The sequence below is a fragment of the Corvus brachyrhynchos genome, unplaced genomic scaffold (assembly GCF_000691975.1).
Source record: "Corvus brachyrhynchos isolate BGI_N302 unplaced genomic scaffold, ASM69197v1 scaffold126, whole genome shotgun sequence".
In the NCBI taxonomy this organism is placed as follows: Eukaryota; Metazoa; Chordata; class Aves; order Passeriformes; family Corvidae; genus Corvus; species Corvus brachyrhynchos.
Genome location: NW_008239283.1, coordinates 7,233,024 through 7,248,564, shown reverse-complemented (window position 1 = coordinate 7,248,564; position 15,541 = coordinate 7,233,024). Strand labels below are relative to the sequence as shown.

Below are 15,541 nucleotides of genomic sequence, written 5' to 3'. Positions count from 1 at the left end.
GCAGGAAATAAGCCAGCGGCTGACCATCACTGACTTTCTGATTAAACCCATTCAAAGAATAACTAAATACCAGCTTCTTCTCAAGGTGAGTGAAAACATACAGTTTGGATTAAACTGTAGTCTGCATGTTGGGTTAGATGCTGTTATTTTAAATCAGACTTAGACTTAATTGAGGAATAAATTCATCAAATTAAGAGGAAAGAGGGGTCTGCTTTCTGGGCATACAGTGACAGAGGCCCATGGAATATGTCCAGAGAGCAGGAGGCCACATCTGTGTGAGTGGTTTGCAATTTAGGATAGTAAACAGATGATTTTTTTTTTTTTTCATTTTCTTTTGGAATTTTTTAATAGAAGGGTACACTTCAAATACGAATTTTTTTCCTCTGAGGTTTCAGAGCAAACTCTCAGTTTTTTTAAAATTGGAACAAAGATACACAAGTGTATTGCTAAAGTCTGTCTTTGGTGCTGAGGCATGCTTCTAGTAAGTGCTATAGCCTCCATTTCTGAATATCTGTCTTCAAATTAGCTGAAGAAACTTATTTTCAGAATATTCTGTTGTCTTAAAATTTGGGGAGCTCACCCCAATTTTCTTCCCCAGGAGCCTGACCACTTTGGTTTATGCTGACTTATCCATAATGACAATTACTCAGCACTCTTGAAAATTCATCATGAGGGGTCTGAAGCCAATATCTAAAAGCAGGCATGTCTGAACCCACCCTGTAATCTCCAGCAGCACTGGGGCTCTGAGCTGGTTTCTCCTCTTTTTTGAGCTATACCCAAGCAGGCTGCCATCAGCCCTGGTTTGGGAATTGCACACTAGCAAAGGCACAGCAGCGTGTTCCCCAAAATGCCAAAAGGAAAAGAAAACTCTTCGTGTGTGTGTGTGTGTGTGGTCTTGTGGCTTAAGACAGGGACCAAGTAAGCATTCCCAAGGACTAACCCCAGCTTTGTCTTTTTTTCTGTGATCTTTTCAACAACCCTCCACACCCCTTTTCCGTATCTCTAAAGTGGTTATGACATTCAGCAATCTCTGAAGATGAATTTATTAATAGTAGCAAGTTTCTTCTCAGAAAATCACATGCTGAATATGCTTTTCCCTTTTCAAACTGGTGCCTTTTGTACTCTCTTTTCTGAAGTGCCTTAATGCAAACCTTTCTGCTTTCTCCAGGACTTCCTGAGGTACAGTGAAAAAGCTGGTCTGGAGTGCTCCGAGATAGAGGTACATTTTCATGCACTGGACAATAGGGCTGATGGGACTTTGTATGGAGGAATGAAAACCCCAGTATTCCTTTGACAATAGTTGAAGATCCTGCTGGTAGTCTAAATGTAGTATTTCTCTTAGCTTAAATCAGAATTAAAAGATGATGGCACAGTCCTGCATTTTAGTCCTGCACCATCCTCTTTTAGACATCTATTCATGAGGGCCTCGCCATGAGTCACTGCAGCAATTGTGCTATTGAACTTCATTATTTGACACTGTGCTTTTAGGAACCCTCTGGGTCTCTTGTAATAACACAACATCCCTTTTCCTCAACAGAAAGCAGTTGAATTAATGTGCCTTGTACCAAAACGTTGCAATGACATGATGAACCTGGGTCGCCTCCAAGGCTTTGAGGTATGCATTTGCATTTGTCTTATAATAATAACTAGGCAAGGAAAATTATTTTATCTTCCTATGATTGTCTCTACAATCTACCCAAGCTGCTTATTTAGTGCTTGTTCTTCTGCGGTGCTCAGCTGCATGCTTTGGTGAGGTTCCAAAGGTGGGGGGGTGACACACCTCTCACTCTAAAGTTGAGGCAATCTATCTATTGTTTCTTCAGAATGTGATGTCTGTAAAAGCTTCTGTAAGCTTTAATGAGACTTATTATCCAGAGCAAAATAAGTGATGAACCAGCCTGCTCTGCCCATTAGTAAGGTCACCTGGCATTAACACATTAACTGCTCCCACCGAGTTCGGCAACATCCAGGAGGGGACTTGAGAGTTACAACCCCACAAGTTGCAGCATGTGGCTTGTAACTAAGCCAGTGTAGGCTTTGGTGAGAGGTCTTATCTCCAAAATGAATAAAGATTTGTCTTACTGTCTTATGCACTGCAAACAGGTAGGTCCTGACTTTTGCACCTTCAGAGGTGTTGTGTCAGTGGCTGCTGGCTTAGGGCATGATGGAGAGCTCTTGCCTGGAGCACTACAGTAACAAGCTGCATAATGGGAGCAGGGTTTAAAATGAAGTGTACAAAACAGTCTGATTAAGACCTCTTGCTTTTGGTTTTATATACACCATCAGTGGCAATGAGAGCAAGAAAAACCTGTTACTTGTCTTCAGCTGAGGTTTACAGGGTTGTTGCTTTGGTATCTTAGAGGGCATATGTCTCACATGAATGCAGGGCTGCCTGGAAAACTTGGGCTACATGAAATAGAGCATATCACCTTGTGGGATCACGGTGGGTCAGGGTTTGTGATGTTAGTGCCTTGTGCTCCTCAGGGCAAACTGACAGCTCAAGGCAAGCTGCTGCAGCAGGACACCTTCTACGTGACGGAGCAGGATTCCGGGGTTCAGTCTCGACCCAAGGAGCGCAGGGTGTTTCTCTTTGAGCAAATAGTTATCTTCAGTGAACTCCTTAGGAAAGGATCTCTAACACCAGGCTACATGTTCAAGAAAAGCATAAAGGTAAGAAATGCAGAGGGAGAAGCATATTCTCTTTGATGGTTGTGTAAGGTTCATCCTGTCATAGGGGGACAGCAATGTGCAGAAAACATTTGCATTTACCTTTCAGTGGATCAGAAGCTGTTTAAGACCATTTCTAAATAAATTGCTGGGTGTCTAAATGTACTGGGCAATTCTTACAGGGAACACAGCCAGGGCAGGTCCTCTATCATTCATAGCTCTGAATTAGCAAATATTGCTGCAAAACCTGCAGTAGTCAAAGGAAGTTTACAGTAGTTGCTCTTAAGCATGATTGTAAAAGGTAGATGAAAGTACAGTGTCCAAAACAGTCATTTAGGCCAAACTATAAGTCAATACTAAGCCTTTATGTGATATTACTGGAAATACTCCCCCTAATTTGTGTGAGGGCTCTTAGTACAAATATGGAGGTTGCAAGAATGTTTCAAAGACAAATAAAACCACATATAATTCTAAAAATAAAGCTGTGACAAATTACAAAACCAGCTAAACTATAAAGAGAGTTTTGAGAAACTAATTTTGGTTTTAAATAATCTATCCAGATTATGGGGCTGGGGCTAAAAGTAAAAACTGAAAGTAACCAGGGCAAATATTTACTCGTGTCTTTTTTTGTTTAAGGGGGGGTTATGTTTGTTTAACAAATGCAAAGTTAACTGGTGAAATAGTAAGTGAAGGTGAATGAGTGCTGCACATCTCCTGGTAGAGCAGCCTTTGCTGTGCCTGCAGAAAGAGCAAAATCACTGATTCATTTAAATTTCTGGGTCATTCAAAGCTCAGAAACCAGTCTGGCATTGATTTCCTTTTCAAAGATACAGGTTAAGAGACATGGGAGAATGCATTGTGTTTGCTCTAAATTTTAAATGGTGCATTAATATGAAATAGAACACTATCAGCTGACATAATGCATATTAACATATATAACTAAACAAATTTATGGTAAACAGCATATTTACTGAAATGAGGTCGTCTTCTTGGCTGATGGAAACAGCAGCATTTACTGAAAAGCCTATATCCATTTGCAAGTCAGTGTATTTTATAGTTTCCAACCAAATAATAGGCTATAAAGGGAAAACCTAAAGTGTACAAATAAACAATCGTCTTGATTTAGATGATCAGCTTTGATTTTATGTTTTTGCTGATTTAAATCATTATTAAAATTGGAGATGGAAATAGTATGAATCATTTTTACTTCAGTTTATTGTATATATAACAATGAGGCTTTTATCTGCAGGAAACAATTCCTGAATTGTATATTGTAGATAAAGAGAGAAAAATAAATCTCTCCTAATGTCAATAAAATTAGCTTGCCTCAAGGGTATGAGTTGCTTTTCTAGTTAAACAGCCTACGAGAGAGAAGGCTGTTCCCACTGCCTGAGTTTAAAATTTTCATGTGATAATTTTCCAGCCCCTTTTCTTCCACTTGGCAAACAGCTCATTCTCCTGTTGAGTGTCTACAGCAAGTGTGGGATCCCACGTGGCTCCATGTGTGTCTCCCCCACCTCAGCATGGATTTTGTGTGCCAGCAGCTCTCACACCCTCCATCCCAGCCCCCACTTCAGCTTCAGGCTGCTTTTGCATGTCTGCATCCCACAGAGAAGAGCTGTGGCTCTCAGTGGAGCAGGACCATCCCTGCCTCTCTGGGCTCTGGGCAGCCTCACCTCGCAGTGGGGCCTCCACCTGAGCCAGCACCACAAGTCCCATTTCTTTCCTCTGTCACAGCCACAGAGTAAAAAGTGCATATGACTTCAAATGCAGCTGTTCTGGTCTGTCAGTGAGATGAGACTCCCAAATATTCTTCTCCAAAGTCTGTCACACTCAAATCGTGAAGAAGCTTCAGCATCTTGTCCTGCATTAGCGAAGAACCCATTTTTACACAATAAGGTCCTTAGTGTTCAGAAATGGCACATCCCTTCTCAGATACTTCTCAGCTGGACACCCTCAGGCTCCCAAAATACCTAAGTGGGAGCCTTGGCAAATGCATCTCCCTGAGATGCAAATAGGAGCCTTCTACGTGGAGTCATACCAGGATTGGTTTGACTATCAACCAGAGGAAAATGAGCTCAGATCAGGAGGAACAGCACAGTCTGGGCTCACTGTGAGTCCCTTTCCTTGTCCCCATGTCAGGGGAGTTCCTGCATGTCAGTGTAACTTCACAGGGACTGCCAGAAGCAAAGGAAGAGGCTAATTCCATCTGGCAGCTTGAATGCTGGACAGTATTCTGGTGTGGAGTGGATCTCTCCATACCTTGACAGATACTCAGAGCAATTGGAGATGGACTTCTAGGGGACATTACTGCCTTAGTCTTCAGAGCTGTCTGCTTTTGACATGAAGACACTCCCTCTCTTTTTTTTTAGGGAGGCTATGCCAACCTATTCTTGTTTACTACCCTCAGTATGTCAGGAAAATCTACAGTTACGAGTACACTTAAAACAGAAGCCTCACAAGGGCGGGACAGCAGCCAGAATTGCCATCCATGTGATTTCCAGCAAGAATATCTGTGACTACAGTCGAGTGAAGTGATTGCACACAGATGACTCTAATCTGCTAGAAATAAGATCTGCTGGAGCATCACGGGAGAATTGCTCTTTTTTTTCATTATATCCCTGTTTACAGTCCATTCCATTTTTAAAATGTGCTAATGACTGAGACTCTCTTATCAGAGGACAAGAAATATAAACACTTATTTAGATTGGAGGAATGATAGACTTCATTAACATATTAATAGGAACATTTTTGCTCTACTTATGGGTTACAGTAAATTTTAAGCCCACCAGTCAGGTCTGTGTTACCTTAAAATAGAAGTTGTAATTCAAGACAAGGAGGGTGGATGTCTGGTACATCTGTCAGAGCTTTATTAAGCATCATATTTAAGATTTAGATTTATCTGGGTAAATCTAGATGAGACAAATTCTTCTGATTATGGTCTAACAGTTTGTTATTGGACTCAATTATTTTCAGGAACATTTCACAACAGTTTTGATTCTTGTGTAATGTTAACTCATGCTCCCTGTAACATGCTTACCTTGGCTTGTTTCAGATGAATTACCTTATCATTGAAGAAAATGTGGACAATGATCCCTGCAAGTTTGCCCTAATGAGCCGGGAAACATCAGAGAGAGTCATTTTGCAGGCAGCTAATCCAGAAATTCAACAGGCTTGGGTACAGGACATCAACCAGGTCCTGGACACACAGAGAGATTTCCTAAATGGTACGTACGTGGTCTTTGTTCTGTTTCCCAAACTGTGATGCTAAATGGGATTTAGAATCTTTATGTCTTTGTTTCCTCTGTGAGAAAATTACTGAGCCACTTCTGCATGTGTCAGTTGGGTTCATGTTCCTATCTCAGGTCCCGCTGTGGGTGGTGTTTTTGTTGGTACTTTTGCCCTGGGGTTTGCAGGGCTCTGTCACGTGGTGCTTTCCATTGCGCAGCAAGATTTTAAATCTGATGCCATCCCAAGATCATGTTGAAGCCAGGTTGCCACTTTATCTACACAGCATCTCCCATGTGCTCAGAGCAAGGTTTATCCCCAAGAACCTCCTGTTAGACATCACTGCGTGCTGCCAGCTGAGGATGTGAGGTGGGAGGAAGGCTGCCTCACCGTGCACCCCCCTACAGGTCCCAGCTCTGCAGGGCAGCAGCAGCTTTCAATTAAAAAAAATAACCAAAGGAAAGGGCAAGGAAACAAGGGCAAGGGCTTGTTTCTCCTAGGAACCATGGGAGCTGTGCATGAACAGAGGCCTTTCCAAAGTATCAGCTTTGCTGTAGAAATAGATTTGAGGTGGTCTGAAATAATATTTCAAATTAAAGCTATGTTTTGAAAAAAAAAACTCTCAAAAACCAGACACACACACAATCAGCAGAACTGTGCAATTTGGAAATACAGAGGGGTCAAATTCAGTTAACAATTTTAGCTTGTTCTTGCTCACAAGTGGATGAGGGTAAGAGAGGGGAACAGGACTAGAGAAAGAATCTAAAAATAGTATCTCTTTTGTTTATTTGGAAACAACAGAGTGGCTTTGGATGTCTCCACGATAGCTTTGCACTATTCATTTCAAACCAGCTTATTTTATGGAGTTTATATTAGAGTTCTATATTTAATAGCTTAATACATGTTCAATAATAAAACATATTTGCTTGAATCAAGATGTTTTGGCTTGGCACAATATGTTAGATTTTTTTTTTTATTTTTGGGTTTTGTTATTTGGTTTTGTGGATTTTTTTTTGCAAAATGGGAAGAGGCTCTTTCAGTTCACATCAAAGCAAAGGTTCCTTTTTCTTGAATGTGGAGGTTTTAAAAATTTTAATTCAGCTTACTTTTACTTTTCAGAAGTTAAGTGGGAAGGGGTTACATGCAAAGGTTGTTTGTGACAGTTCAGAATCTATGGCTGAGCTGATGAAGGGAAATCTATTTCAGCCATGATGCCACAACTTGGTATTGGGTTTTCATGACCTGGAATAGAAGTGGCTTCATGCAACCATTTAAAAATGATTCCTTAAATACATTGGTGAGATGAAGAGTCTAAGTTCTCCAGTTTGACCAGTTGGTACCAAAACTTGGTGGGTTTATGTCAGTGCACTTGGCTTTGACTGACGAATTATTGGAATAAAAATAAGTTCCACTAACAGTTAGCTACAGACTTTTTTAAAAAAGCCTTGTGAGAACTCCACAGGCATTAATGCAGGGTCTTTCTGTCCCTTCCACATCTTTCTTGCTTGTTCTTTTTATTTTTTAAGTATTCCCTCTTATCTTCACAGGACTTACTGCCCTGTGAGCCTCTTTTCCTACTGAGGAGTCTTCATAGCCCCTATTCAGCCTATCTTCTATGAGGCCAGCAAGCAATTTGATGGGTTAGGAACATAATCATCACTATCTCTAAAGCAAAAGTAAAAATAGATTTATATTAAAACACAATCTTAAGGATTTACCTTAAAACTATAAATAAGATCCAAGAAAATTATACTGTATCCAGTAGAGCCTGTCCAGTCCAGAACATTTTAAGTGGCTTTTAGAATGTAATCTTACTGAGGCTGACTAATCTTTAAATATGTTCTTTAGCTTTGCATTTCGTTAAAGCAGATGTTTTCTGTCTTAAAAATCATATTAAATCCACACTGAGCCAATGCTGCATAAACTTAATAACAGAATATTCCCCATGAGTTCTTGCCCAAGCTGTCTCTGATTTTTCTCTCTTCACCAGGGAAGTCCTAAAGAGTTGGGGCTGTGTACAAAGCACGGGATTTGCATCCAAACTTCATTAATGTAAAACTGTAATATTCAAGTTTTTCATATTTTTCCATGGAAAAGTAAAAGCTGCTAAGCTTGAGAAACAGGCTGTGCATCAAATGATGAGCTGTTCTGACCTTTAGGAAGCAAGGTGTAAAAAAAATATGTCCCTGCTGGACATAGTTCATAAGGAAAATGCCATTCATCTGTACCTTTTTTTTAATCATGTTTTTGGGGGGAGTTTGAGAGAGAAAGAGAGAGCAAGAAGCAGCAAGTAGATGGACACTGACACTCTAAGAATACTGACAGATGTTTAACAGGAGGCTGGAAGCCAGGCGTCACTGTGATAGTTCATGGTGGAATTAGCAGTCAGAAATGGACACTCAACTAAATACCCTTTAAAAGCTCTGAGTACAGTAGATTGTTTCAAGCTAGACTAATAAGTATCCATTCAGATCTTACTGCTAAAGACCTTGCAGCCTAATCTACTGTATACAATAGAAAAATGTCACTGTCAAAATCACTGTCAAAGTTCTCCCCAGCCTTCCTTGCCCTCTGTGGCTGGTCTGCAGCAGCAGCAAATCATTTCCAGCTGCAGCTGAGGTAAGCAAGTGAAACTGGCAGTCACTGTGGCATAAATACAGTCTGCTTTTGTGACAAGGGTCGGGTTTTAGAGACAAGTAATCTTTCAGATTGCTGCAGATCTGTGTCTGTGTCCTTTTGAAGAAAATGGTGATCTGGCATCCTCCTTGATTTTTTTTTTCTTTAAGTCATTTGTTCTTTAGTATAAAGTGGTTTCTTGAGTTGCCCTGCCTTTCTCTGGAAGGAGAATGCTAGAGAGTGCTGTATGGTGCTGAGCTTTTCTGGTTTTCTTTCCTTTTCATCTTGTTGTGAAAGACATTCCTTCTGTTGTGGTTCCCTGGTGGGGCTGATGCTGTGACATTATGTCCTCTGTCTGCCTCTTGCTAGACTAGTCTCTCTGCATTCCAGTAGGTTTAGTCTGGTGCATGTACACAGTATTAACTGACTATAAATCATCTGTTAAAGCCACATGACATGCGAAAAACCAAGCCCATAGGTCTGGGGCTCATAGCCTGAGCCCAGCAAATCTGCTCACTGCGAGTCCCAGCCCTGATCCCTTCCCCTCCAAACGTAACAAATTATTTATTTCTTTACAATCTGGAATTTTTATCCTTCCTTTTCCCAGTGCAAGCTCTCTCCATGACGATAAAATCTACTCTCACAAGTAGTTGTTTTTTTACAACTGCTTGGTTTTTTACAACAGCTTATGGAACTGTTAAGTGTTGCCCGTTGGGTGTTTTCTGGAGAGGTTTGTACTGCTGGGAATAATATCTTGGTGCCATCTATACTTCCTCACTTGCTGGCCAGTTCCAGCAGTTTCCTTGAACCAAAGTTAATGTAGAAAGCACACTGAGAGCCAAGCTGCAGTGCATCTTGTCTGAAGAGTATTTAGTAGTCACACTTTCTTGGGAATATGCACATGGGACTTAGAGGTCTTGACCTGTGTTTCCTGATGTTAGCAAAATTCACTGTAAATGTGCTGTGCACCTCTTAGTCAGACTTTCATTTATTTTGACTACAGGATATGATTAATTTGTGCGATTCCAAAGAAAATGAATGCAATTATGTATGCTATAAATGGCAAACATTTTAGCTTACTCACTGTGTAGGTTAGAGAAGCTGTTCTTCCCATCAGCACGGAGTGCTGTGTTCAGTTCATGCACAGCACAGTGTAACATGCTTGAGTCCTGTCTAGCCATGAACGCACCGTGTGCTTCCATGGGTGGCATGTCCCGTTCCTGTTTGGTTTGCAGCATATGGGTCTGTTCTGTTTGAACCATCCCACCTGTTTGAACACCTCTGCAGCCCCTGGCAAGGCTGTTGGGAGCCTGTGGCTGACTCTTGTCCTCTCTTGCAGCACTGCAGTCGCCCATCGAGTACCAACGCAAGGAGAGCAGCTCGGCGGTGCTGCGGCCCCAGGCCGGCAGAGTCCCTCAGCCCAACACCAGGCCCCATTCTTCTATTCCAGTAGGGTCTGAGAAGCCTTTGAAGGCTACAAGCCGTAACCCATCTCTCCCACCCCTGAAGTTATCTACCTCCAACGGCAGCACAGGGTATGAGCACTCACAGCCCGGAGACAAGTATGAACAAAGCAAGGTACTGAGCTCATCTGATAAAACATGATCTCACAGCCCATTTCTTATACCACAGGTGATCCATGATGTTAGCTTTGATTAGCATCTAACTAGGTCAACAGGAATCAACAAACTGAAGCAATGGGGTAACGTGTGATTTGGGATTAAACAGCTCATGCAAAAGCCCTGGCATCCACATGGAGGGCACTTCATCTAGGAAACAGAGACAGAGCCTGACCCTGGAGCACTGATCCCAGTGTTTTTCAGGGCACTGTGCTTGCAGATCTAATGAACTAGATATCCATTTGCAATACTGGCAGAAGCAATATTCAGGCTTCTCTAATAGCCATTAACCACCCATTCCTGAAAAAGTCTATGGTAGGGAAGAGTTTAGACCTTTTCCCATATAACAGCTCACAGGGTGCCAGCTAAAGGTTGTAGTTTGGGTACATGTGTGCTGCACACAAACCACCAAAGAGTCAGTGGCCACCAACCCTGCTGCTGGCTGAGGCTGACCAAAGCCACTTTCAATATGACCTATATTTAACTGCGAGTATTCACTCAGCATCACTGGTCTTTCTCCCTATTTGGCTCAGCACAGACCCTTCATCTGTAACACCCGCAGATGAGAACACCCAGGGGCACGGTTGTCAGCAGCTTTGAAGTCTGATGTGAAATAGGAAACTGGTTTGTATTTGTTACTGCCACCTTTCAGGTCCTTCAAATCCTTTTCTGCCAATGTGAACTTCCAAGTGTTTTGTGTCTTTTTCCCTGGTCTGGTTAGGCTGGACATGAAGTAGTGGGATCGCTGCCAGAAAGGGCAGGTTCCTCCGCACCGGCCGCTCACCGGTTTGTGTTGTGTCCGTTTTCAGACTGATTTGGGAGGGTGCAATGGGACCTCTTCCATGGTGGTGATTAAAGATTACTATGCACTGAAGGAGGATGAGATCTGTGTGAATCAAGGAGAGGTGGTTCAGATCCTTGCTATCAACCAGCAGAACATGTTCCTGGTGTACCAGCCCGCAAACGACCACTCTCCGGCCGCTGAAGGATGGATCCCTGGCAGTATCTTGGCTCCCCTCCCTAAATCCACTACAGATAATAGCGATGGAAGCATCAAGTAAGTGCCATATTGGCTTCGCTGGGAGCACTATGTGGATTTTTTGAGGAAATTAAATAAATAAATAAATAAATAAAAATAAACCCAAATGGTAGGGAAATCCTGCTGATTTTTATCTACAGTGCCATTGGAACAAGCTGAGTGGTCAATCCGCAGCATCGGGCAGCCATGGTGGATAGCTCGGGTTTTGCTTATTTTCATTTTGTGGGATTTTGTTTATACTTTGGAGAGAAATAAAACCATAGACGGTTAAAGATATGCTTTACATGACACCATTTTACACCAACATGGACCTGCTTGGACTGGACTTATATTTATGTTGTATTAAGTTGCTAATCTATATATTGGTTATAACAGCATCTAGATAAACAAAAAAACCACAAAAATCCAGGCTCTGTGTTGGACTGAGGTTCGCTTCTCAAGGAGGAGAGATTTTGTTGTCTATGGCAATTTCCTTGTACAGCTTGTATTTTTTTTTTTTTTCATTTGTTTTGGTTTTTTTTTCTGTTTGCAGTAACTTTTGTAATATATTTTTTGGTTTGCAAGACCCCCATCCAAGTACATTCCTGTATAAAGTATTTTGCACTATTTAAAAAAAAGAAGAAACAAACTCATATTGATGAAGTCAGGTTGTGCAATATAATGGATAGTCGCAATGTTCATCATTGTACCTGTAATGTAACTAATTTTAAATGTACTATTTTAAATATGTAAAATAAATTTTCACCATGAGCATGTTTTAATGAGGTAAAAGAATTAGTTGGACCCTTTTTTTTTGTTTTGTTTGATTTTGTTTTGTTTTTAATTTTGTTTATAATATTTTGTTGCTTATTTAACAAATGTGTGGATATATATTTTTCTTTTCTGATTTTTAGAAATTTGTCAGTCTGAAATGACTAATGCAAGAAAGTGGTTTTTTGGTATTAAATACAGAAGGTACAACCCTCTTTTCAGTAATACCTGTTGATTTCTTTTAACATCTAAAATGACTAGATGGTAATGCATGATGTATGCTACAAACTGTGTTTTACCTTACACAAATACCTCGAGGCGCAGAATTAAACACGAGGAAAGATTTTGTGACAGATTCACTAAAAATAATAACTTGATCTCTGCTGCCGTTTCAGTTAAGAGAAATGATGACTTTACCTGTCAGTCAGTAATGAATGCTATCTGGCATTGCATGTTAAGCCAAAGGAGTTGCTTGGCACATCTCTTGCACATCCACCACAGCCATTCCCGGGTTCCTCTCTAGCCGCAATATGCAACCACATGCCCTTAGAATCATCCACGGTACCAGACTCCTGGTGAAGACTGATTTCATGGCAGCTGTACAGTAAAATTCTGCATCAAATTCTGTAGGTGGATGAATTGTGGCCAGGAAGGTGTAACAAAACTGAAAGACACATGAATTGCAATTCTCTCTTTCTCACTGCAGTGAGATTTAAAGTCCTAAACAATGTTTTCAGACTCAAACAGCTAAAACAACCCAGAAAACAAAAAGACACTTGAATAATAGGAGTCCTATGAGTAAAAAACAACCTGGAGCCGTGTTATCTTCAACCCTATCTGGTCTGCCAGATCACAGTGACTACTTAGTTTGAGTAATAAAACTGTTTCTTCTGTGACAAATACTGTACACAAAATATATGGTTGATCCAGCAGTGTTGGCACCATGAATTACTCACCTATCGGTCAGGGAGTCCCATCAGCCGTGTTCTTGACTCTTACATTTCCTAAAGGAAAACGTAACAGTCCTGAAGTGTTGGATAACTTCCCCTGCTCTGCACTTCTCATTTGGACCTTCTCCAGGAACTCCCAAATACCAGTCAGCACTTAGTGCCTGTCTGAGCCGTGCAGGATGCTCTGGTGCTCCCTGTGCTCAGACACGACTGCCCATACAGTCTGAGTTAGTGCAGACTCTAATCCTGGTTGCAAAAACAGTTGTCGTGACCCCGTTCACTCTTGTGGCAGTGGCAGCATTTGCTTGTTCCTTAACTGAGCTATTGTACAGCTCCCATCAGGTGCTGAGGTAAAAGCAGGAAATGCTTAGGAGTCAGACGCAGTGTTCATGGGGGAGCGTCGGCTGTGTGGGGCATCCTTTGGGTCCTACCTTGCTAACATACTGCGTTTTATTGGCATCACAGGTGATCCCTGGAATTCATACAACTTCCTTTGTAAAATGTATCAAGGTACTGTAGACGTGACATGTGCCAAACATTGGGCTTAAACATGCAAATCAAATTTGCATGACTTAAAGGTGGGCAGATGCTTTGAACCTGGATCCCAGCTCATCACACTGCTGTTTTGAGAGCTTTATGCTTTGGACAACATACCCCTCCCCAAATTCCCCCCCAGCCTGTCCACTCTTCACTATTTAAACCAAATGAAATCCATATCAAGAACTGTTTTGGTTTTTTCTTAATTTCTTATGTCTGCTTTGATACGCAATTCTCTTGTCAACACAGCATTGCTCTTACAAAGGGTGACATTGGTCTTTTATTATTTTTTTCCAAGAATAAGGTCATAGGAGCAGTAATAAGGGGTGAAAAATTTACTGGAAATGGTGCCTGCTGTGATGCTAGCCAAAATCCATGAGCTGACTGCTGTCCTTTTTAACTGGATTGGCAAAGTCAAATGGGAAATTCTTGGTCTTGAGAGGCACAGCAGAGCTTGTCATTCTAGGACATGACTTATCTCTTGGAAAATTAATAATGCAGCTCCTATTTATTGAGCTGTTTGTGTTCTGAGCAACATGTAGTGAGTAACCACTTGAATTTCTTAATTTTTTTTTTAATTTGCTGTACTGAGTAATCCATTAGGACCATTCTTTATATTTGTTACACTGCTTTTTTTTTCAACAAGACTGAGGACTAAACTGGTCTTTTAAATGTAGCAAAATTAAAATAAATTTCTATTTGTGGCAATGCAAGACAAAGTCCCTGAAACCAGATGACCAAGTTCTAGTTGCCTGTGCTTCCATCATGGACATTTTTTTCCTGCTCCATGCATTTAAACAGCAAGTGTGGCACAACATCTGCTTTGCAGAACTCTTTGGTTTGGTTTTGAACTTCAGCTCTCATTGCTGAGATTGAGACAGGCAGATTGCCTGCCGGTGGCTTTCACCTTCTAGGGAACTGCAGTAATTGCAAATGTGGATGCTGGTTCCCCTTTCCAAAACCTTTCTTCCTGCTATGATTTGCCATTTGACTGCTGCGTTTTTTGGTACAACAGGAAGTCATGTTCATGGCATACCCTGCGCATGAGAAAGCGGGCGGAAAAGGAGAGCAGTGGCAAAAATGAAGCCAATGGGCCACGTAAATCCAAGGATATTCTGGGGAACAAAGTCTCTGTTAAAGTGAGTAAGGCCATCTGAAAGCTCTGTGCTGCTCTCCTGCTTCCCATCCTTTCCACCCCCTGTAGCATCCTCTCCTGAGAGAGGGAGGGGGCGGCAATTTTGAGTTTGGGTTTTGGTTTTTTGTTGGTTTTTTTCTTCTTTTCAACTTCAGTTATCTTTTTTTGTTCCTTTTTTGTAGTATCCATTTTAGCAGGATTTTTGCATGCAAGATAAAGTGCAGTCTTTGTTTTTTGTTTTCTTTTTCCTGGCATCCCACATGCAAGTAAGTAATCTTCATTAAGAAACCCAACTATATACATGGTTAAATAACTTTAAATTGGGACACTAGTAGTGATTTACTGACCTCTGATCTAGCCCAGGTCTGCAGCTTCATCAGAGCAGCTGCAGCAGTGAGAAAGCCACTGGGTGAACCAATGGCCTTGCTGAAGTTGCTGAGTTTTCTTTAGGTCAATATTTTAGCAGATATTAAGATAACGGGTTCCCAGCCTGGGGATTCTTAAGCTTTTTGGTCTAGGGAGATGGTCTCAGTGACCTTTTTCTTTCCATGTTATCAGACAGGGCAGAGATGCTGACTCTGTCTTGCCAGGAGAAGGTCTCGTGTGTGTCTGCGTGTGTGTGTGTGTGTGTCTGTGTGTCTGCGTCTCTCTCTCTTTCTCTGAGATCTCCCAGTATGGAAAAGGTTCAGAACTGTGGGGTTAAGCTCCATCTTCTGCTCTGGGTGCCTGACTACTGTGCTCCAACTCAGAGGATCCATCCCTATAAACCGACCATGAGGCCTGCTCAGGACTAATCTGGGGCTTTCCCTCCCAACAGAGGCAAGCAAACACTTGTGATTTTGACACAACCAAAGCTCAGCCTTGATTCAGGAAAGCACTTGAGCATGTCCTTTGGATCCACCCCTCTCCAGGAGAGCCGATGATTAAGTGTTTTCCTTTGCAGAGGCTTTGTGCCTTACAAGCCTGGTGCAATAGCCCTGGCATGTGCAAAGGGAGGAAC

At 41.6% G+C, this 15,541-nt stretch overlaps 1 protein-coding gene across 13 annotated transcripts in view; it reads left to right on the top strand.

The window, feature by feature from the left end:
• Positions 1-15,541, top strand: part of KALRN (kalirin, RhoGEF kinase) — a 330,226-nt gene that overhangs the window by 288,091 nt on the left and 26,594 nt on the right. For 9 of the 13 annotated variants that reach the window (XM_017740170.1, XM_017740164.1, XM_017740169.1 and 6 more), the window contains 8 exons: positions 1-85; positions 1,169-1,219; positions 1,538-1,615; positions 2,485-2,670; positions 5,723-5,894; positions 9,851-10,089; positions 10,940-11,187; positions 14,422-14,545. In XM_017740170.1, coding sequence (XP_017595659.1) covers positions 1-85; positions 1,169-1,219; positions 1,538-1,615; positions 2,485-2,670; positions 5,723-5,894; positions 9,851-10,089; positions 10,940-11,187; positions 14,422-14,545 — 1,183 coding nt within the window. Of the gene's footprint in view, positions 86-1,168; positions 1,220-1,537; positions 1,616-2,484; positions 2,671-5,722; positions 5,895-9,850; positions 10,090-10,939; positions 11,923-12,062; positions 13,306-13,334; positions 13,362-14,421; positions 14,546-15,541 lie in introns of those variants that run through there. The other 4 variants (XM_017740175.1, XM_017740173.1, XM_017740174.1 and 1 more) reach the window with 4 other exon arrangements.